This window comes from Aptenodytes forsteri, unplaced genomic scaffold (genome assembly GCF_000699145.1).
Source record: "Aptenodytes forsteri isolate BGI_AS27 unplaced genomic scaffold, ASM69914v1 Scaffold209, whole genome shotgun sequence".
Taxonomy (NCBI): Eukaryota; Metazoa; Chordata; class Aves; order Sphenisciformes; family Spheniscidae; genus Aptenodytes; species Aptenodytes forsteri.
In genome coordinates this window covers 4,153,017-4,176,689 of record NW_008795034.1, presented here as the reverse complement: position 1 = coordinate 4,176,689, position 23,673 = coordinate 4,153,017, and the positions used below count along the sequence as shown (strand labels likewise).

Genomic DNA, 23,673 nt, shown 5'->3' with positions numbered 1-23,673 from the left:
ATGATTGAGCTTTAGTAGAAGTCAGAGCCATAAAACAACAGAGAAGCATCCCATTTGAGTAGGTGTCATTGAAGAAAGAGAGTAGCCGCAGGAAGCACTACGCTCATTTCACGATGTAAAAAATTGTGAGGGCAGAGCATCAACAAATAAGTTTTACCCATGTAGTTACTGGCAGTTAAACATGATTATTACTTTTCATTTTGACTGACTGCTCCTTTGAGAACAGCAACAAAGCTGGATTCTTTACTCATTCAGTCCTTTTATTTGCATCATTGCAGACTTTCTTCCCCACCTCCTGCCCCCCACCTTTGAGAGGGAATAAACACACACACGCATGGAAGCACACATGCTTTTAGACAATAGTTTTTCCACAAGAATCGGAAGAATTTCCCGAGATTGGATCTATCACTTGGTTCAGAATTTTAAAGGTGCTCACCTTAGGCCACTTCTCAGTGCCAACCTTTGTATCGTAACGAGTTTTTGCACCTCTGGCATCGGTAAACTCCAGGTAATCATACCTGTGAAAATTGCAATTCATTACTTCCAAATTTACTTGTTAAGTTTTGGGGGAAAATGTTTGCTTTTGGATTTTCACAAGTGCTGCATCTCAGAACCACATCTTTCTGAACGACACCTGCATTGCTTCACGTGACTGCTAAGGAATTTACTTCATGTTTCAATGCAATAGTCCCAGCAAACACAGACCTGCTTTCCTGCAGAACTTTCCCAACCCTTCAGAATCGGTAATGGGTGCTAATTTCAACATCTGGCATATGCCTTAACTAAGCAGTAGCTTGACATGCTACCAAGAGAAACCAAGCCAATAGTTTTGCCTAAAGAGGGCAAAATAAATACCACAAGCACAAACTGTGGTGGTCACAGCAATATTACAAAACAGATCAAGGCCAAAGGAAGCAAAATTCATACAAACAGCACGTCTGTACATTTGCCAGGAGAAATGGCTTTCAGCACGAGAAGTCATTCAAAATAACACATTGTATATTACGCGGGACAACGAAGAAATTGAAATGGCACGCTTGGAGTGCAAGAAGTATTCCTTGCACACTGAAACATGAATTGCCCCTCTGCAAATAGATATGGGAATCGAACACAGCACAAGATTAAATTACCTCCTTTCAGTTTCACACTTTTCATCAAATTCCACCTCAAAGTAAGTTGCCCCATGATATAGGAAGACTGAGACCTCATGGCAATTATTTTCATAGTTATGAGGCGATTCCATTGTCCACGTTCGCAATACTACAGGCTGTTCTTGCTGCCAGCTTTCCATTTCCATCTGTAGAACAAAAATGCATTCTTGAGATACAAATGTAAAGCATTTAAAAAAATACAATTACCACACTAGATTTTTGTGTCTATACATTCAAGTTGCCAGATGTACGTACAAGGTGGCATTTAAGAGGTTACAGCACTGATTTACACCTGAACTAGTTATAAAGACACCCTTGATAATCATGGTAAAGAGGCACTTCTAAAGCAAAATTCATCTAGTCTACCAGGGGAGGAGACAGTCTCACCCCAGAAGAGCCTACAAGTCTCCAATGATAACAAAAGAGAGTCTGGGTGACTAATGCAGATTTAAATATCTACACTACAGACATCCAGACTTTACTTGCATCACCACAAGCAATGAAGCTAAAAATGTTAAGCACGTACTATTTTTAATTTATTTTCCTCTTTCATTCTCAGAATCCCTCCTTCCTATCTACCTTCTAGGCTTCTCATTCCAGTTGCGCTTTCTGGTCACTTTGCTCATCTTCTGTATCAGTACATTTCTAGTTCTTCACTCAATATTTTGTTACGCAACCCATGCTTTTAGAAGCTTTCCAGCTCCTTTCAAATGCTCACCAACAGAATCACCTGAGTTTTCTACATCTTTCTTGCAATTTTGCTTTTGTTTCACTGTACTTAATAGCGCCTGTATCTTTAGTTACCTTATGAGGCTCACTACAAAGGCTTTTCAGTGGTTCTATCAAAGTGCTGAATCCCTGTAGCAGAGTACAGTATGGAATGTCTAAAGTGCAAAAATCCAACAAGAAGATGACCTAGGAGAAAATACAGGTCTCATGAAAATGCACGTAACCATAGCCATGCTACCCAGGAATAGTACAAAATCCCAATGTTCACTTACCAGCTGACGAGTTGCCATAGCAAAGACAGAGTTACTTATTTTTTCTACTATTGTTTTGCCACTATATTGAGATAAAAGTGACTGCAAAATCGTTCTGATATTTGACAGGAACTGGCCCACATCTAAAGAGAAAAAAAACCCTTAATAGCCACCTTATGGATTTACTACCACAACCTGCTTTATCAAACACTTAAGTGCGTGGTGATGTGCACAAGACGACAGACAGCAGGAAAGGCATCTGCTGCCCCAAGGCAGTGACACTCAAGACCGAAAACAGTTCAGAGAAGTTTTCTGTGATATTTCTATTGTGGAAACAAGCCATGCTTATCAACGATAATTTAAAAAAAAAAAAAAAAAAAAAAGAAAAGAGGAGTGATGAGTAATTTAATCAAACACTCCAAGATTGTTTCAACAATCCAAGTGTACCAAATAGCCTCCTCTCTGTGTAAACCTATGTGCAGCTTAAGTAACAAATGAGGCTAGTAATTTTTAGCTATAGCCCTACTCCATTTTAAAATGTAAGACAGGAACACAACAAACTTATTTATACACAAATAACATAAATGTGAAGTAATTTTACATAAAATTACATCTCCATTAAGTACTTGGCCCAATTAACTACTCAATACTGAGCTGCTGCATTAAAAAAAAAAAAAAATGCTGTAGCAAAACACCCCTTAGACGTGTCCAGCTTCTTAAGTTCCTTTCTTCTTGCTATTACAAGCATCTAGGAAAACATATACCACCACACAGGAGCTTATCAAAATAAGGGAAACTTAAAGAAACCGAAATGTTCAAACGAAACTCCGTAACTGTATTTTTTTTTTCCCCCCAGTATTTGACACCCAAAACCTACTGAAATGTTTTCTGAAGATTCTCCCAACATAAAAATATTGGTACGGTTAAAATTCTAAGTTGCTCAATATGCCTACAAATCCCTTCCTTAGAGACATTAGAAATGCTATGACAGTTATGAGTATGCCTCAGGCAACCACTGGTGAACCCTTATTATACTGCAGTTTGACAAAATCACATTTTAAAGTCCTGTATTACACCACATCTAATTCTGTGTTCAGTCCCAGCACTTACAGTTTTTAAGTATTTCTACAGCAAGATCCTTGGCTGAATTATCGCTACCCTTAAGTTGCAGGTAGCACCATGAAAGGAGGCTACCTTGAACAGACCAGAATAAGGAAGACAAGACCGTGCCACTCTCTTGCTGTGCAACATCCAGCATCATCATTTCACACTGAAAAATAAAGAATGTAACAAAAGCATATCCTCTTCTGCAGAACGACACACAATATGTACTAAGTAAACTGTGATGGACATTATCATCCCACTCACCCCACAAAAAAGATTAAGTGCAACTGACAAGCAGCATATAACACCACGAAGCAACTAATGTATTTTGTTTTGATAAATCGCAATTTTAAATAGGAATAGCTACGTATGAGTCACTCGATGTTCTCAGAACATTTTTTCTGCATATGTAAATGACCCTCCTCCATTTACACCTCCCTTAGTGGCATGACCAATTCTAGCCTCTCAATATGGGATGATTACTTCGGTTTCCTAGTGTTGATAGGGTGCCATAGTCTTTTCAACGCTATGGAAAAATTCCTCATCTTATACATTACTTACTCCACTATTATGAAATGTTAATGCTTAAAGGAAAATATTTCAGTTGGTTGGAAAACCTAATCCTACAGACTTGAATAGCCATGAATAGCTTTATCCAGAAGAACAGGAAAGCTAGTTCTTTAGCATATATCTCAGGCATGCAGCTTGTGTTTGAACGCATACAAAAATCACGGCAAAGAAGTAGGAGGAGAAACAGTGCAAAGACAGTTACCTCTCTCGCTGCCACTAGCAGAAGGGTATCCATGACTGATAGCACTTCGCTTATGTCAAAATTTGCAGAAACTCCTTTCTCTGGTAATAATAAGAGTCCACCTGGATCTTGATCACTACAAAACAAAGATGATCTTACTAACCAACAACAAGTAACACAGTTCCAACTTACAAATTTAGTCATCCTTGTGACAAATCTGTAGAGATCCTACTGTATCATTACTATGAAAATCAAAAGTGTTTGGGTTCTGAAGACTCCAAACTGATTATATCCATACCAACCATCACCGTTGACAAACAATAACTTAAAAAACTGGAAGACAGCCTAGGAGAAGCCTATGAGCAGTATACTGTGATTTCAGCACCAACTGTTTTCCTTGGACAATGTTTTATATAGCTATTGAGTTAATAAACATATTAAGTAGTAGTATTCTCCTTTCTAAAGCAAAGTCCATTGATTATTTTGGAGAATATTTTTCCAGAGGAATAACATTTCTAAAACAGATTAAATATGAACTTATTAACAGATGTGGGGTATCAGACAATTATTTTCAATTTCAAGATGCCTTACCTGAAGTGAGTACACAAGGATCTGAAGGCAAGATGTACAGATTGCTTATGTTCTTGCTCTGTGATGTTTTTCTAGAAAAGGAAAAAGATTTATTTTTATGATATGTTCTCATTCCCTCCTCTGTGAGAAAGAATTATAATTTCTGTGGTCTACTATTCATTTTTGGTAAGAAAGCAGGGTTAGCTCCTCTTTCTTTGAGTAAGCTGCAGAGAGAGAGAAGGGGGGGTAAAAAGAGGCAAAGAAAAAAAAAATAACATTTTTACTTTAATGGGACAAAGTATGCAATATTTGACAACAAGAACTCAGATTTGTCCTCTTTACTGCATAAAGAAACCAGGTACTAAACAATCAATTTCTCATTTAATGATTTACCATCATAGTGAAGAGCTGGTGTCGCCTGGTCTGTCTATCTGGGAAAAAGATCGCTGCTCCACTGAGTAAGGTGTTCTTAACTTCCTCTTTTAGCATTTTCATTGGCATGAGGTTACTGTCCCCCATATCCACTACTGCTCATACAAAAAGGAAACAAAATTACAAGTTCAAATTAACACTCCATCTAATACGTTAGAGGCATAATTCAATTAAATGTGTTATTGCACACAACCTCAACTCCTCGCAACCCCATTATAAACAGAGAAAATGAGGGGAAACTTTTTGACTTCTGGCAAGAAAGATTTTTCTAAGGATATGTTTCTTCATTGAGTAAATTAATTCTAGGAACATTAAGACGTGACAACTATCAAAGCTAATAAAGTTTTCAAGATGTGACAGATTCTATATAAACTGGTTTATCTCTAGCTTGCTTTTCAGGAGACTGTTAGGCAATTAACAAAAAAATTACACTTGAATAAAGAGAGTACCTTCCTACTTCCAATGAAATCTAATGTGTAATTCCCATTCTCTTCACCGGCTCCAGAATCCTCCCTGTGTTTCTGTGAACCTTACAGGCTCCTTGTAAGATCATTTATTTTTATATGAAATATCAGAAATAAATGAACCCCAGTGATGTTATGGTTAAAGGATCACACTCCCTGCCGGTTCAAGCAAGTGACACGTTTGAAAAAAGTTTTCAATTGCAGCTATTTCCAGACCACATGTTGTCAGAAAGTCTATAAAACCATTTCATAGGGTCAAGGAAAGCTTCACTGTGATAGACTAATTAGCACACACTGACCTGAAGAAGAAACAAAGGAACAGTAGCTGACTTGGCCTCTAGGAATAAATATCTTTTCCCAGATTGTAACTATTTTAACACACTTGTAAGACAGAACAGACAAAACAGTTAATATATTCAATATAAATTACCTTCACACAAATGTCTATAAAGCTCTTCTGCAGCTTCTGTGTGACCAAATGTTTTGCTCTGAGACGTTTCTTGAGGTTTAGCAGTTTTATTGTCTCCAGTAAGTACAGAGAAGCAGCTCTGGAGAAGCTGCAATAGCAGTGTTTGAGCAAAGATGCATTCTTCCCTTGGGCTGTAAGAAAGCATAAAACAAACAGAAGCAAAAACTAGTAAAGAAGCTCTTTTGCACCAAATAGTGACTTTCGCAGCATTATCTATCTCAGATGGATAAACAACACTGAGTAGAGAGCACAGAGCCAAAAAAAGTATAGCTACCAGCTAAATTAATCTACATCTCAAGCTTCTACATAACATTATAGTTAAAAACACATATGGCAGCAGTAGGAAAATGTTATTTATGTAAATGAGGTAGTTTAGGAAGAAGAAACTGCTGCAACTAAACTAAGCATACTTTATTTATACATACACACACAGATTAGTGCTTCACCACACAGTAAAGAAGTTACTTACTTTTGGTGAAGTTTATTGTAAAAATTCCAGAACAGCTGCAAATCAAGGCCTGTGAAATCTAAAAATGACTTGTATTTTAATCCACTCTCCTTCTGTTGAACCTTAAAAAGGCAAAGAAAATGCAGGATTGGAAAATTAACTCTATACAGAACACATTTATAGAGAGTCAATCCCTGAGCACCGGGCTTAAAGCAGCCTAGTTTCCTATAAATTTGCATTCATGTTATACTGAAACACGAATGCCAGTATAAGTTCTTTCATGGATATTCCAGTGTCTAAATGTGACAGTTCATGCTGAAACCTTCCCCTTCACAGAGCTACTAATAAGGACTCTCTCTCCTCTTTCCAGATGTCTAGTCCCCAATCCCTGTCCTCCACCACCAAAAGACTTTACAACCTCTACCTCCTCATCTAATTTGATTGAAAGTACGTAATAGCCAAAAGGAGACAGCCCATGGTTCAGAATTGAAGCTGAAAAGGCACAGACGCATGCACTGTATGAACAAAACATGGTTTTGACATGTATCCTCAGAAGTAGGGTACATCATGCTGACATACATTAGCACACACCAGCCATATCTCTTAACTGTATATGTCTCACCCTAGATATTTACAGAATTACTTCAGATAAAAAGAGGACATGTTTTAATCTATGCAACTTTTCTAGCTACCTCTCTAAGCACTTTTCCCCATGCTTGCTTCAGAAATAGCTACATTACCTAACAGACAGTAGAACATCCTTCTGTTGCATGTACTTCACCCAGCATTGTAACCTGATGCTGAAAAATGGTGTTTAACTCTCTCCTAGACCCAAAGTGAGCGTATTCCTAGTCAACTTCAGTAAACATACAGAGAATGCTATTTTTCAGAAAGCATTTTTTTTTCTCCACAGCATGGTTTTAAAAGTTACTAGTACCTAGTAGCAAGACTTTTCTTTCTGCATTCACAATTACTGTTAGCATAGCCTTATTACTTTTAGCACATGCTTAAAAAGAACTAAGAAGTAAAAATACCAGGTCCTGTGCCAGCTGCTGGATGAAATGAAGCGTCTTCAGGAGAAGAGTTGTGCCACAAACTGTATCGTCGTCAGTCTTCCTGCACTGCAAGCAGTTCATGCTCCTATTGGGCTCGTCTCGCATAGGCCGAAGATAGCCAAGAACACTCAGGCCTTGAACTCCGAGCCGTTCTGCTGTGTCTTGTCTTGTGCACAAGAACTTTATCATCAAGTACTAGAAGGATGTAAACATAGCACAAGATTTGGTTTTAAAAGTTAGTACAAATTCAGCTTTTAAAAGACAGGAGTGCACATGTGTGAGGAGACTGCAGGTGGGGTAGAGGGGCAAGCCTTATTCCCTGTCAATCACCCCCTGAGATTCAGGCTAAGCTTGAACTCTCCCCACGTCCAAAAAAGTCACAGGGATGGTTCTGTGACCCCCACAAGCACCTGCAAAGTTAGTTAATTCATTATCAGTTCCATTCATTCTGCATACTCTGTTCCTTGGCTCTATAGTTACAGCATTTTTGCAGGTTAAAAAATTATTAGCTGCATTTAAAAGCAAGCAGAGGATCAACATGTAATACTTAAAACATACTTTTAAGCAATCTGTCCACAGTGAGGTACAGAACGCAAAGCTGAAGGGAACAGCAAGTTCTGCCATTCAAATGTACTTAGTAACTCCGCACACTCATAAGTCTCAGGGACTAAGGGTTACACAGACAACAGCAGAATGTCTTAGCAAGCAGTGACAGTTTTAGAAAAATTCCCAGCTGACTTATAACTGTGCCACCACTTCTGCTAATTTCCACAGTACAAAGAAGGACTGGGGAACTATGCAACAGCTGACTCCAGAAACAAGATAAATGCAGGATCTGAAAAGCAAAGTTTCCTACTTAAGCAGTACAAATCAAAACCCATATTCTGCCACTCTTGAAACAGAAAAGTCCCACACTCCTCAAGGAAATCGACCTAACTGATGGAACTGCTTAGTAATTGTTTGTCCCTTAAAACAAGGGTTGAAGAACCTGGCTCTGAAAGAATAAATGCTATAACTATGCAGTAGTTAATTCGTCTAGATATTAGAATAAAGCAACAATCATGTCATCCTCTTTAGAAATACTTCCTCATGATAAGACCAGTAGTCTGTACATTATCACATAGTTTTGCATTAAATTTGATCCTGAAGCACCATTTAACTACAGCTATATATATATGTACCTACAGAGAAAAAGAATAAAACTCAGAGGACAAAAGTTGAATCATTTGTTTAACTAGAAGCCCACTGATTTTTACCTCTACCCAGAAGAGTTCTCCTTGCACAAAAAAGAGTTACGTTTATTTCAACTGGCATTACAACAAAGCACAGAGATGAGCCTCTGCTCACTGTGACTGGGCCAATGGATTTTCATGGTTTCTTACTTGGGAAATTCTGCATTGCTGCATTTTGACGTCAACTTCATCCCATTCTTCTTCCACTTCAAACCAGCCAATAGGATCATCATCTCCCAAATCATCACACGAACAACTGCTTCTATGTATAAAAGAATGTAACAAACTTTGTAAAGAAAAAGTTTAAAGAAACTGCAAAGATGTTGATATGCTATCAAAATATTTTTAGCATGTTATGGCTATAAAGACGAGAAGAGAAACAACAGAAACTTTCACACACCCAAACTCTATCACATGCAAGGTAAGAAAATTAAGGAAATCTTTTTAGTCATGGTCCCTAACCTCCCCTCACTCCTAAGCAAGAGTTCTGAGAAAGTAATTTAATAAAAGCTAATTAACACATGATCTTCCTATAAATTGTTTCTGTTATCAGTGATCTGTATCTCCAATAGAAAGTTTGTTTTGTTATATCCCTTTTTAAACAGGTCTTTAAATCAAGAGGTTGAAAACAACAGCTATATACAGATTTCCTCAAACATATCAAATTGAGGCTCATTAAAATCAAATAAGTAACAATTAAATGATGCATCAGTTTTAAGTCATTTGGAACAATTCTCAACAGTTCAAGTGGCATTGCAAAAAGATCTAATATAACATTTATTTTCCATGTATTCATGACAAAAAGTCCACCTATACCTGTTTTTTAAAAATTGTTTGAATTCCCGCAGCTTCCATTTGTCATAGCTTTCAAATCTTTTGAAGTGTTCCTCTGCGTGGAACTTTTCCGAAGCACTATTATAAGCAAACACCAGCCCACACTGGGCCCCAATGGCACCTCTTCGGACCTAAAAGAACAAATCCAGAGCAATGTATTAAAAAGTTGACAATAAGAGAAGGTGCTGCTTTCACAGAAAAAGAAAGTTATGAAAAGCCACTAAATACTGACAATACCGGTCTCTGGAATTGCACAGAAAGATGAAACACGTTTAGAGAAGCGTTATGAAAACTTTTGTAACCCGCTGAACCAGGATCATGTACGTGGTTAATACTCGCTACATTTATCACCCTGATAGCACCCTAACATTAACAAGACTTCCACATATTAATTCTCATTCTAATTTTGTATACTTTTTTTAATTAAAAAAAAATAAACAAAACTGAAATTACGTATCCCAGTATCACTACACTGCAAAACAGCTTAGCTGCCTCTCCAGCTCCAGTTAGAATTTACTTGCCAGAAGTCCATCCATGTTTAATTATCTTTGACGCTGAAATACGCATCCTTGTTCCAGGAATTAAACTACTGCTTTGCCTTAAATAAATAAATAAATTCAGCTGCAGAAGTCTCACTGAAGTTTTGTCCTGCCCATGAGATTTAATCACAAGATCTTGTTTTTAAACCAGGTAAAAATCATACCAAATATTCAAAGCACACTGGTGTCTTTAAAAAGAATATGAAAGACCAACATTTAATCTGAATTCACATGCTATATATCTTGAAACCTGCTATTCACAGAGTCGAAAAATTATTTTAAATATAAGATATAAGATCTTACATATAAATCCATACCCTTTAGAAGGAAATCATACACTTAAGAGTCACTGGTTTGAGTATATTGCAAGATAGAGACAAAAGCAATATGAAATAAATGTCTCTACTACATGCTCGTGGCACCCTGGAACAATTTAAGACCTCCCTTTCCTTAAGTTCCCTGTGACTTACACCAAAGCAAAACCCTAAAATAACACTATTTCATGATGAATTTAAAATTTGAGTTCATACAAAAAATATTCTAATTCAACTCTACTACTAGGGGAAAAAAGCAAGCCTTCTACTTCAAAAGCATGCAGGAACTACATACCTTTATTCTAATTTGCGTCACTTGAAATGAAGATTCAGTTCCAGTAGAAAGAATGATACTTGCTCTGGTTTTCCCAGTTTCAGTAAGAAAACCTAAAGCAGCAGTGAGAATAGAATGAGGTTGGAAGGACTGCTAGCGCAAGCTGTTTGAAAGGGAACACTAAGATTGTGGACTACAGGGGGGAAAACAAAAACACAACGCTTTTCTAGTGAAATGCTCATTGGTAAGTGTTTCCAAATAAAAGAGTAAGAGACAAGTAAAAAGATTGTATTATGTTAGTACACCCTCCCACAAGAGCGTACACAGATTTCTCCAGCCAGTGCCTCTCTTGGGACTGCAATATCTGCAGCAGTTTCAAGAGTTTCCCCATTAAAGGTTATTAGTAACTCCCAAATATTACTTTGGCTTGTGGCCCTGTTCACTGATATAACTCACTGTTGCCCGAACTGCGATCCATAAAACAACAGAAGACAATCCACAAAATAACTAAAAAATAAATCAAACAATACACACGAGCAAACAGAGGGGCAAAATAAGCATTTAGAACGTGCCTGGTTTTCTATCGCAATAGCTTTCATCTACCAGTAGCACTGCACAAGACAATACACAATTTTTTAAAAAAAGATTAGGTGGCATTTCACTTAAAAAGGAGGTCAAGAAACACAAGTCTCTTTGTTTAGGTTGTATCCAGTACATAAAAACATTGCATTAACAAAGACAGGCTTTAAAGGAGAATTAATAGTTACGTGCAGTCAGTGAAAATGTCAATGATTTCTACCATCTCTCTCCTTCAGTATTTGGGAAACTAGCAGTGAATGATTCATGACTTCAACCCACAAAATGCGCTCTAGTGTAAGTTTCTTTGTGACAGCTCATTGCTGACTTCCACATAGAATATCAATAATTCTCCCCAAAATCCGATCTTTTTTTGTTCGTTTGTTTTGTTCTAACAATAAACTGGCTCCTGAGAAATCCACCTCATTGTAAAATAGAATTTACACAGTGGTTTGTTTTGGGGTTTTGGTTTTGTTTTTTGTTGCTGTTGTTTTGCTTTGTGGTTCTTTTTTTAATTACAGATCTTCCATATCATAAAACTATTGAGTAGCACCAATTATATATAACTATATATGGAACAGCACCACAGCCTTGTTAACAGCCTTTGTGCCTGGTTGGATATTCTGGATTTTAAGTCCAGGCTCTTACCATCTCCAGTCCATGGCTCTACAAGGAGGTTTTCAGGCCCTGATTTATCTTCTTTTCCCTTTACATCACATGCTTGCAGAGTTAGTCGTAAGGGTTTTCCTAAGAGAATCAACAGGTTTATCAAATTAATAATAAAACCTGGAAAATATGCTTTCTAAAGTTCTCCATACAGAAAACAAATGGAAAAAATTACAATACTATGAGATTTTTTTACCATTGTCAGACAAAAAATAGGGGGCAGAAACTGGAGTATGAAAGATACGTTAACCTAAAATAGCTGAAGTTTTAGATACAGACAGAAGGACAACGAGAATCGTGACAACTAATGTTCCTTCAACTGTTTGCGCACTTTGGAATTCACAATACATGAAATACCACTCTTGTCTTACAAAAAGCAGCAGCTACTCCAGGAAAAACAATGCAATTTTCAAAACTTCTGAAAGTAAATACTGATATTATAAAATAATTAATATATTCTTTGGCACAAGCCAAGAAGTCCTGACAAAACATACTACAAGGCAAACAAATGGAAAAATTTTTCATGAGAGACTAATGATAATCTCACAAGTTGACACCTGAGAAAATACAGATTTATCAAACAAGTACAGTCAATACAGGAAAATCTTACCACCTTACGCACAGCTCTACACTTATGACATACTCAGATTAATTTATAAAAGTGAAAATAAAAGAACTGTAAACAGATGCCAATGACAGTACATTTAAAACACATCTTAAATTTGTGCGCGTCTGCAAGAGAGACCACTTACTGAGGCTAAACATACAAAAACGCTTGTTATTGGAAGAATAAAAATACTTGATGTCATTTGCCTTTTATACAATACAAACACTATCATCCTGATATAGGGGCCACTATCTACAAAGTTCATGTTTTCTCCCTCAAGATGACGCCACCTGGTCCAATTCTTAGATCACAGAAAGCTGATCTAATCACCAACTTTTAGGGCAGTTCAGCTTCACAGGCTATCTTCTTGGTAACAGTTGTTAATTTAGAAGTCTTGTATAATTTTAAACCCCAGCAGAACAACAAGTGAAACAACTCAAAGCTGCATATTGTCTTACGTATGTACAGTAAAGGATCCAACAATTATTCATTTACCGTATTTATACAGCAGGTTCTGTCTGACTGTTGCCATGGAAGCGATAAGGGATGAAGCCTTGTATGGAGTGTCCAGATGATCAGTGATCGTACAAAGGGAACTTATCACTTTAGCGACGCTCCCCCTGGCTAAGGCAAAGGCCAAGAGTGTAAGTTCAACCTCTGGAGTAGTACAACAACTGGGGAGGGAAAAAAACCAACAGTATGAAAAGAAAACTCAGGACACTTTGTTTCTAAATAAAGACAAATAATGCTCACATGGAAAAAACTAACGTGCCTGTTTCTTAATGTCTTTGAATTTTTCAAGATACTAAAAAAAGAGCAGGTGAGTAAAAATGAGATAAATTTGCTATACAAATTCTTCTAAACCATTTTCCACTGCATCAGAATACATCAGCACAAACTCACCTTGTTATTCTTATAAGGAAGCTATCTACTTCTTCCAAAACATTTGGAGATAAGAAGCTCGAAAAATCTGTAGAGCCCGGTGTTAGGGATAGAGGTGGCATGTGTTGCAGTGCCTTCCTAGTAAAAAGGACAGAACGTAACATCAGAAAACCAGACAGAATCGGAGAAAACAGCCTGCTGAAATGAATTAGACATCTGAATCTTCATGCTTTTTGCAAGCAGGTCTCTACAAATAGCTTCTGAGTGCAGACAATCTACTTACACAGAGCATCTCTTCAAAAGATAAAACCAGTATTGCATTCTAGACAGGGAAAGTTCAACGACTGCTAGGTAATCTTGAATCTAGTCTCATAATCTCAGATTTAACAAGACAAATCAAGGCGTTTTGAATTAAATCTGTGATAGCGTTAAAAATAGCTTAGTGTCCAAGTACTGCTTCATTTTAAATAGTTCTAGAATTGAGCAAGAGCCCATTAATAAAGGGAAAATTGCTTTTAAATTCTTTCAGAACAATTACAGAAACTAAGAGAGAAACTTGTTAGCTCAGATCAGAATTTTTGCTTGATTTCTGAAGATAATGTAATAACCCCTGAAAATGGGAATTCTTAAGCAGTTTCATCAAAGTCATTCTATCCCATACTAAAGTTTGGTTTTTTCCTTTGTAATTCCAAACACTCAATTTGTAATTCCTGAAAGCATGTTTTTAGGCAAGATTTCTCCATTACAACTTTTTTAGGCTTTATTAGCTCAGTATTCATGTTTTATTTCTAGAAAAGATCTAAACTGTAGCAAAACTGAAGGCCCTCAGTTTTAGTAAAGCTTGCAACTATGACCCTTCCTCCAACATAAGCATGTATAAAGTTATCTAAAGAGGTTTCACAGATGACAAATTAAAAGATAGGCTTAACGGACTTTAGCCTACAGTACTCGTTAATCTAATGACAGCAGTGCTCTTAAGCATGGTGGCATCACGCTAACTAAGCTCTATAAAAGTTGATGTGGGTGTGTAGTGATTTTATCAGGATTCCAAACCTTCAAGTCATCGAGCAGAAGTTTTTGGCAGTCAAACAAGGAAACGTTACACAGAAAACAGCTAATCACCACAAGCAAACATCTGCACAGAGATATTGCATACACCCGACTATATCCCCATGCAATGCATGACAAGGCATTACACAAGCAAAAATTTGCTGAAAATTAAGCTAAATTAAGCTCCAGTCATAAGTGGAAGGTGTACGATATTTATAATCAATAAAATTAACAACAAAAATTAATTAATTTGAGGCTTCTCAAAATTATTACAAGTCGAAGGATAGGTAAAAACCGTATTTTTCAGTGTCCGTTCAGTCACGGCTTAACAACTAGATTAGATACAACAGCTAGGAGAATTACACTTGTTCTAGAATGTGCAAACGGATAAAAGAGAAATATCAAAATTTAAACAGTGTGATAGCTAAAAAGACATTTAAACACCTTAATGGAGGGAGTGGAAACCAGTTACACAAGGTAAATTAGTTTACTTAAGCTGGAAGTATTTAAAACAAATAATTAAAAAACCAAACCACACACCGTGGAAGTTTGGTACTTACTGAGTATTTTGTAAAATAGTGTGAACGAATGCTGGATTTGTTTCCATGGAAGCTGTTACCAGCGAGGTCAGCAGAGACCAGTACCAGATAGCCGAAGCATCGCACACAGAGACGCCCACCTTCTTAACCCTTTGATAACCGACAGCCCTGAGTCCATGGATTCTGGTGTCACATCCATCACTAAGGCAACGCTTGATGTTTATCTGTACATCTGTCAAAACACAAAATAGAATTTTTTTCCCATTTCTTCTGCTGGATTAGATCTAGAAGAATCCAGATATTCAAAACAATAATTACTGCAAAACCTCTTAGAAAAATAGCAGCAGATATGTAACAGTACTCCCACATATAGACAACTATACACACGTGTTTTCACCGTGCACCCTACGATTTGGAAAACGTAGCCTTTGAATGGCCTATGTGATCCATTACATATTGTACGGCAAGAAATTAGGAAAAAAAGTAGTAAAAGACCCTCAAAGTGGAAAACAGATTATAGATTATTTCACCTGTACCTTTTTACCTACGTACATAGGAGGCATCTTGGGAGTGGTAGTGGAGAAGATAGGGAAAAAGAGTAAAGCCTAAAAGCAAATTTTTAAGTTACATAAAACTTTTCACATAACTTCTTGACCATTCTGCATAGCTAACATTGTCCTAGTTACTTCTGAGGACCAATATCCTTGCTGCCCACTTCTGCAGCAGTGAAAATTCAGCTTAGTGAAAAGCGCCTATTTGAACCAAAGGGACAAAATTTCTGAAGCTGCAGAAACCATTGTAGGAAGGAGCAGCTTTCCTCTGATTGATTCCAATGTAGCACCCACAGATCTACCAGACTTAAAAATAACACTACTTAAAAATCCTTAGCATAAAACCTGCTTTACAAAAAATCATCTGACCAACTTCAGAGTTTTGCTACCAAAAAAAAAAAAATAGTTGCTCAGAAGCAGATTTTTTGCTAGATACTATTATTCAACATATGCTTTCACTCTGCAAGCAAAGATATTTTAAAATTGCCCAGTGCCTTCAAATTGAGAGGCTAAAACTGCATCTTCAGTCATTCTAGCTCTTCAACCCTTAGCCCAAGTTAGACAGATACCATGAGAAAGACTCAAAAGACTCTCTCATAGACTAGAAATTAAACTACAATTAAAACAATTTCTCTGACCCAAGGACGAGGTCAGAAGTTTCTGCTCTAATGACTGACATTTCAACACAGCATTCTGTGATCTACCCAAACTTTCACCTTCAAAAAAGCAGCAAAACAATACACCAATGGTATCTTTATTGACTCACACATCTGACTAATGTTAGCGTTTTCCAACAGTGTTACGTAGCCAGTGATATTGCTTGGAATGTGAACGTCTCGGACCTCCTGAAGACTGCTGGCATTCCTTCCCACTGCCACTGTAACTTGCTGTGGCATGTAACTCTGGTCATTAGCTGCCACCGCAATGGACAGATGTCTCAAAACAACATCTGGTTTCATCTTTAAACTGCAAAGCAAAGGAGATAAAACAGTTCTTGCAAAGAGAAGATAAGCTAAACACTTCACTTTTAGCTAGGCTTCACTCAGTTTCCACTTCTACAAACACCAATAAATCCACTGGAAATTACCTAATGCTTCACAGGCATTACCAACCCCATACCACGGTGGACGAGTTAGAAAACTTGTAATTGACTTAAAAGACAGTCACCTCTGACAGTGGGAAAGTAGAATTTTCTATCGTTCAGCTTTTCAACCGAGAATTTATTCCTCAGGAATAAAAATGTAGTGTCAATAATGACCAAAATGAGATTTTATTTTTTTTTTAAGTATACATTCTATACATACTACTGAAAAACCACTAAACATTTCTGTTTCACGGAGCAGGAACTTTCCAGACAGTGGCAAAGCGCTTCTATTCAAGTACTAACCATTGCACCTATAACACAGTTTGGAAAGCTACAAAACAAGGATATGCATCAGCATGGAAGATGCATGCGTTTTACAGGTGAACACTTTTACTTGGTGATTAGGCCTTTAAACTTTATGCAGAGATTAATGACTTCTGCTTTCAACTATATTCATCTGTCACTCATTAATTCCACAATTTTTTTCAATTACATCCCACTGGCTGTAAAACCTAAGGACTAACTACCCCAAAACTCAGCTGTATACTGCCGTGTCACTCACCGTATCCAATGTGAGCGAGCACTCCCATCCGACTGCCAGAAGGATGTAGTTTCTCCATTTGTCATCTTGTCGATATCAGCGGAATTGGATGAGGTTTCTATGTGAGTATAGCACTTTGTGACAGACTTCAGTTTGTCCGACTCCTGATTACCATTCAAGTCACTGGGGTATTCTGCAAAGAAAAGAAATCACTCATAACATTCTTCTTTTGCTTGTTTTTGAGAATTATTATACCTTTATAATAATTATCTCATATAAATTAACTTGTTGGCACAGAACACAGCTTCTGAAGAAGTGTTTCTGACAGAACCTAGAAGACCGCAAAGTTTAATTTCAGATGAAATCACAATAATCTCAATCTACCACTTGCAGTACGAAAACACCTACTTTGCTTGGAGTTCAATAGCCTCTATCTCCTCCTTTCATTACTGGCCTCATCAGTGCTTTATTATTATTATGTCAAAATACAAACAGATGAGAGGAAAAAGTAAAATATGATGGAGAAAACCTCAATTCAGCTATTTTAGGGAAGGGACAAAGCAGACTGTTTCCCCAGGTAACTTGATCTGTTTCAATAGAAGTGCAGAGATCTGAAAATATCAAGTCAAACTGTGAAGAAAAGGCGCTCTCCCTCTAGGGAGACAACCAGGACAGTCCCGTCTGAAATACAAGAAAAGATGCACTACCTCCACCCCAAAACAATACATCATTTTTTAATACTGAACAGTCAACTTCAGAAAACATTCACCTTCACAGGGAAACTAGGTTCCCAGCAGCCAGTAGAGATACTTGGCTGAATACAGAATATCGCAAATTAGTAATCATCATTCTGAAACAGGTCAGGAGAAAGATGAAAAACATCCCAGCGTGTTACTCAGATTGCTAGGCAGTTAGGAAATCAATTTATGTGCCTCATAAAAACCAACAAAAAAACCACAGAAGCATGCAGATCAACTTCATAAAAAGTCACGCCTGTTAAAGATTAAACAGTAAAGAAAGCTTTTTATTTTATCTGTAATCTCTTCTTCAAGCTATGGTTACACTACCATCCTGAAAAAAAAAGAAAGGTACTACATACCTCTCTCTTTTAGAAGAAGTCGATCTAAAGAATCCTTCAATACAGAAGACCGCATAGTACAGATATTGTTGAAGTACTCCAACACTGGGTAAGGGATGGCAGTACTAGAAATCCGATTGCGGTGCAAGAATCTCAGTATCATTGAAGCATGAAGACCAAGACGCTCTTTTGATTCAGAAAATATATCAATAAAACCTAGAAAGAGACATTATTTCTATCTTTGTTGCAACATCTGACTTGACCAAGTCATCATTTTCCCCCTCTACATCTTATTACTAGGTAAATCCAAATTAAGCCAATATTGGAACTACATTCCACCATATGAAGTAGCTCAAGTTTGCAACCTTCACAGGACTGTGAAAGGTGCAAATATTTTTGCCAGTTACTTGAAATGCCTGAAGGGGTTAAAAAAAAAAAATTACCAAAAATCTTAGTTCTTATGCTTGTTTTGCTGTCCCAAAAGTTCCAAAACCTTACCTTCAATATCTAGGGGAAACAGATGCTGCTTGGCTAACGAGCTGATGTACTCGCATCACTCACCTTGAGCCACGCCAAGCATCTCACTTTGGCATTGTGGATTATTCCCAAAGAGGTGCCTAATGCCTTCCACCAACTTCGTAAGACATTTCAGCGCCTGAACAGTGGTACTCTGAATCACAGTGCATTTAGATGCATAGAATACTACCCCATAAGTACTCTCCTCTGACTTCTCTATTAGCCAATTTTAACACTTCTTGTCTGATCCTCTAAGGCAAATCCCCTTTAGCCACTTAGCATCAAAAGCTTGGAAGGAAAGCCAGTAACTGATACTTATCCCAGAAATCAAATTCTGGAAACTGGCACTTTCCAAACTATACGCTATAAAACGTGAATTATGTTTTAGCAGGATTTCAAATGCTAAATAACAATATAATTATAATAAAGGATATGACTCATCACCCGACTCAATGGAGGATTTATTCCTCCAGTCACCCAGTACAAGACTGCATTAGTTAGGCACTCGCCAAAATTTTGCAAGGAACCGTTTTCTGTCTGTGAGATAAACCAAACGAGGATAAGAAGCTCCCCAGTCACACAGAGAAGAAAATATTGGGGTTTTATGGAAGTCAGTGAGCTGGATATAATTATGGGAAATTTTTAGTTTACAGCAACTTCACTTGTTTGATACTAGAGAAGCGAGAATGACTGGGACTATGGTTTTGAGAAGATTAGGACAAACGCCACTATAAAAGCAATTTATTGAAGCAGCACTCCTTATATAGGGCAGGACTTGGGAAACCATTTGTTTTGTCACTCTGTTCTCATACCTGGAACTAGTGAACAAGCTTGCAGTTGCCTGATTACATGGCTAAGCTCCCCTTGAAGATTAGCTCCACTAGAATTCTTGAGAGCCTCCAGCATATTCTCCACATCTACGGTGCCATCTCCTTCAGCATCAAATTGTGCAAAGGCCTGAAGAGGAACAAAAAAAGAACATTTCTTTCAGACTATTTACTTCAAGCAGAAATTCGAGGTATTTCATAGAAACCGTAGCAGTGAACATTGTAACACCATTAAATAAAAATCAAAATAATCCATTTTCCGTAGTATTGAATTCATGACAACAGGAAACAGCCTGGCTGGAAACCTGCAGTCTTTAGCAAGTTTTAAGGCATTTGTGCTGCCTTCCTATAGAAGTCAACTGTAGTTACGCTTAGGTGGAGACAGCACATCATCTATACCAGAGAATCAGCAGTATCCATCCACCCGACATCTGTGACTATGAAGAAGGTGCTCACAAAAGCACGCTAAAAAGCTCTTCCATTAAAGGGCGAGTTAGTTCTAAAAGCCATACCATCCATTGCTCATTACTGCTGCATCCATCTCGCACTCATCCACTCAAATTCTTTCAGGTTTTAAGTATTTTCTTTATTCAAGAAAGTGTCCTTAGAACCAGAATATTTTTTTAAGTGTGTATTTCCTTCCATATACTGTCCTCCTACACAAAATACCAGTTTAACATAGTTTGCCAAAGTATTTGTGAAAACAATGGAGAGTTAGAAAATATTTTTTTTCTTATTGAAGGGAACCATTGCCAGCTTTATTAACTTTGACCTTAATATAAATTTTTAATATAAAATGTTGTGTTGAGCATGTATAAAAAGTAACTCACACAGCTATGTATTTCATATCTTTGTACTAACAAAAGTACAAGATATTTTTATTCAGCTAAGCCTGTAAAACAGAACCAAGCTCATAAAGGTAAATTTTTTTAACTAGCCACTTCAGAGAGCTCATGATTCAGTGACACACTACTATTAAAAAAACACCTAGCTATATTTTCACAAACGTTTTTAGTTTTGAAACAAACTTCTGTTTAATTTTAAAAAAAAATTGAACGTACCCCCAAAAGAAATGCAGTATTTCAGGAACATCCATTTTTTTTCCATATAAATTGGGAATGCACTTACAAAAGATATTTCTTTACAAGCATGACTTCAGTCTCCCAGCCCTGAACTTGGTATTTCAAGTTCAGCTACATAGCCAAGTAAATTTGGCCTCTAAGAACAGATCATCTCACACGTGTCTGAGAGTCAAGAAAGCGCTGCTGTTCAGGAGGAAGCTTACGCTTCAGTCTCTTGGTTTGCTACCTGATTATCAATCTTGATGTACCATTAAAAGCACTATCCTAGAGAGAAATAATCCAAAATGATTAGATCAAAATAACCTGCCAATGAACCATGACATAATTACACCACTTAAATGAGAGCAAAGTCCTCAGAAGACAACAGAATCAAAATGCCGTATTTTAGCTGACTAAAGCTCCAACGGCACTTCTGCGGCACGGATCTGAATTTTAGCTTAGCGGTTTTACAAACTCTTTTAAACATACAGCAGAACCCATGCTAACAATGACCACCTTTAAAAACCTTATTCTTAGTAGCACAGAGGACCGGTGCTGGGCATCCAGTAGCTGCCACAGCCAGTACAGATGACTGGTGCTGGGCACCAGGTAGACACCGAAGCAAAAAACCTAAGACCTTTGCTTGCGGACAACAATACAGAGGGAATTAATTTTAACAAACGTAACTCAGTTGCCAAAAACATTTAATGTACAGTTTCGTACCATGCCATTCTTGGCATTATGACTTCTTCTCCTCATATTTGAAGTCAAACTGTGCAATTACTAATGTATGAAGTGAACAAGCGAGGAAGTTTTGTGATGTTACTAGTGAAAACAAACCACACACAAGACGACAAGGCTGGATCTGCCGATAGCGACTTTAAACCAATTTCTTATACTTTCATGTAAGGACAGATTACCACATATATGCTTTTCTTTGCATCTTAATGCAGTATTTTGTTACTTTATTTTTAAACTCTTCCTACGATCTCAGGAGATTGCACCGACCCCAGAACTCTAAAATTATTTTTTGACTGTTCAGTACAGCTTAAACTCTATATTTGACACAAAACATACACAATTTCCACTGCTCAGACAAGCTGCCCTGTGCAATGGGGGTATAAGCAAAAAAAGAAACAAAAAAAAAATCAGTATGCAAATCCGTACTCAGAGCTTTTGAGTTGTGTTCACAACTGGGACACGATACAAACGCAGTAGCAGCTCTACCACAACCCAGCCGCATTCTGCTCCTAAATAAAAGCGTTAAGTCCACACGCTTCCTACCCAGTTCAACCCTGAACACGAAGAAACGTAAAAGAAACATCTTTCCTGGGAAATGACGGCTAAGGTGATCGCCAGGAAACACGGCACATGGAAAAATCTCCCCCTCATCTCACAGGCAGCTCAGGAGCTGGGCAGAGTACCTGAAGTGTGACTTAGGAAAACTGTATTTCATCCTTCCCTCTCAGTAGAACTGAAGCATTAACGTTTCAAGCAAAAGTTGGGTACATTACACGATAGCTGCTGAAGCACTAATGAATAAAAAAGGATTCAGAGATTCAGTTTATCTAGAAAATAGATTTTGCGTTTAAACAGAGGTTCACTTTGTCCATAAAGCAGTTCAAGTATGTGGTTCACAAGCCCCGCACTGAGAACAGAAAAACTTAATGGGCAGATCAAAACTTAGTCTATGCCAGACAGGATTCTATAAATGTTACAAAGTGAAACTTATCGACCTGCCTCCCACAAATTAACTTCTCATCAGTGTAAAATACATCCTGGAAATCTAAAATACTACAGCCCATGGGCTAGTGCCAGTTATAGAAAGACATCGAGGTTTTCCACACAACTCCCAACATCTCAGCTTCGCAGGACAGACTAGATGTGACCACATATCCATACCATGATAAATCCTTTGACAAATTTTTCCCCAGTCCCAAGAGCGGGGGGGGGGGAACCCAAACCCCTATATTCTTCATGCAGAGGAGGATGTGCAATACAGACAATCCTCAAAATATTTCTGCAGCCCGCACAGCTCAGTTGTTTGTATTAACAGAAAGAACCCCGATGTACTAATTCCACCCTTACTGTCGCTACCAGTGAAGAAGTGTTCTTTATTGGCTCTTGCAAAGGAACTGGAAATGGAGACAGCATTTTAGCAAGCTACTTAAAACAGTCTGGTATAAACATACCTATCTGTACAACAAAATTAATCTCTTCCCAGTTTCCAGTAGTTTTGTTAATATGTCGGCACTGACTTCAAGGAGCATATGTGTGATTTAACAGTTTACCAAGTTATTCTACTACTCAGGAGCAATACAAAGACAGAAGGAAGTCACTGGTGAGACTCAGGAACTGCATGCAGTCAGAAATTCAGACATAACCGCTTTCTCAGCTGAGTGTGAAATTCCCAACAGGGTATTCTGCTGCGTTTAAAATGCTAGCTAGAGAGCAAAGCTAAAGATCAAACGTTCTAGATGTCAAGTTCCCCATGCTCCTTCCCTAGCAGAAAGAAAACCTTACCTTAAGACCTTCTGTCTGTGGAGGGGGAACTCTGTTACGCTACTTTCCTACAAGTTTTCCAAAACTCTTACTTTACAATACGTAACGGGATACCAACGAGGTACTTGACAATTTCACTGCTGGTTTTGAAAAGCAACAATAAAATTAAGTCTGGTAAACTTAGGCTTGCTGATACGGTTAAGAAGTATCTCAGAGGAATCACTCGTACAGAATTTCTGATCTGTCCTACCACCAGCTGCACTAGCGGCAGCAACAGCAGAAATACTGTTGTAAATACCCATTTTATTCACAAGTACCTGCTGGGCACGATCACTGAAAACAGGCATAAATTAAAAGAAGGTATCTACAAGCTGACAGCCTGCCTCTCAGTAGCGGCAGCCACTTTTTTAACCTTGCCGCGGAACCCTCCGGTCTGGCCTTGCCCCAGTCACCAGGAGGGGGTGAGCGGGGTCTCCACCGTCCTGTCAACGGCCGCGCTGCTCGGGCCCCCTGCCACGGCCCCGGCGCCAGCGCCGAGGGCCCGGGAAGACCCACACACACACACACACCCCCCCC

At 37.9% G+C, this 23,673-nt stretch overlaps 1 protein-coding gene across 1 annotated transcript in view; it reads right to left on the bottom strand.

Moving 5' to 3' along the window:
• The window catches only part of ZZEF1 (zinc finger ZZ-type and EF-hand domain containing 1), a 59,046-nt gene extending 39,385 nt beyond the window's left edge, over positions 1-19,661 (bottom strand). The window contains exons 1-22 of the mRNA XM_019471308.1: positions 19,520-19,661; positions 18,213-18,407; positions 17,135-17,306; positions 16,255-16,454; positions 14,959-15,169; positions 13,370-13,486; positions 12,962-13,140; positions 11,842-11,940; positions 10,639-10,730; positions 9,473-9,621; positions 8,807-8,918; positions 7,404-7,619; positions 6,391-6,491; positions 5,883-6,052; positions 4,950-5,083; positions 4,578-4,648; positions 4,008-4,122; positions 3,242-3,401; positions 2,153-2,274; positions 1,956-2,066; positions 1,131-1,297; positions 437-518 (exon numbers count right to left, since the gene is read on the bottom strand). Coding sequence (XP_019326853.1) covers positions 437-518; positions 1,131-1,297; positions 1,956-2,066; positions 2,153-2,274; positions 3,242-3,401; positions 4,008-4,122; positions 4,578-4,648; positions 4,950-5,083; positions 5,883-6,052; positions 6,391-6,491; positions 7,404-7,619; positions 8,807-8,918; positions 9,473-9,621; positions 10,639-10,730; positions 11,842-11,940; positions 12,962-13,140; positions 13,370-13,486; positions 14,959-15,169; positions 16,255-16,454; positions 17,135-17,306; positions 18,213-18,407; positions 19,520-19,613 — 3,069 coding nt within the window. The 5' untranslated portion in view covers positions 19,614-19,661. The remainder of the gene's footprint in view (positions 1-436; positions 519-1,130; positions 1,298-1,955; positions 2,067-2,152; positions 2,275-3,241; positions 3,402-4,007; positions 4,123-4,577; positions 4,649-4,949; positions 5,084-5,882; positions 6,053-6,390; positions 6,492-7,403; positions 7,620-8,806; positions 8,919-9,472; positions 9,622-10,638; positions 10,731-11,841; positions 11,941-12,961; positions 13,141-13,369; positions 13,487-14,958; positions 15,170-16,254; positions 16,455-17,134; positions 17,307-18,212; positions 18,408-19,519) is intronic.
• Between the last annotated feature and the right edge of the window lie 4,012 nt (positions 19,662-23,673).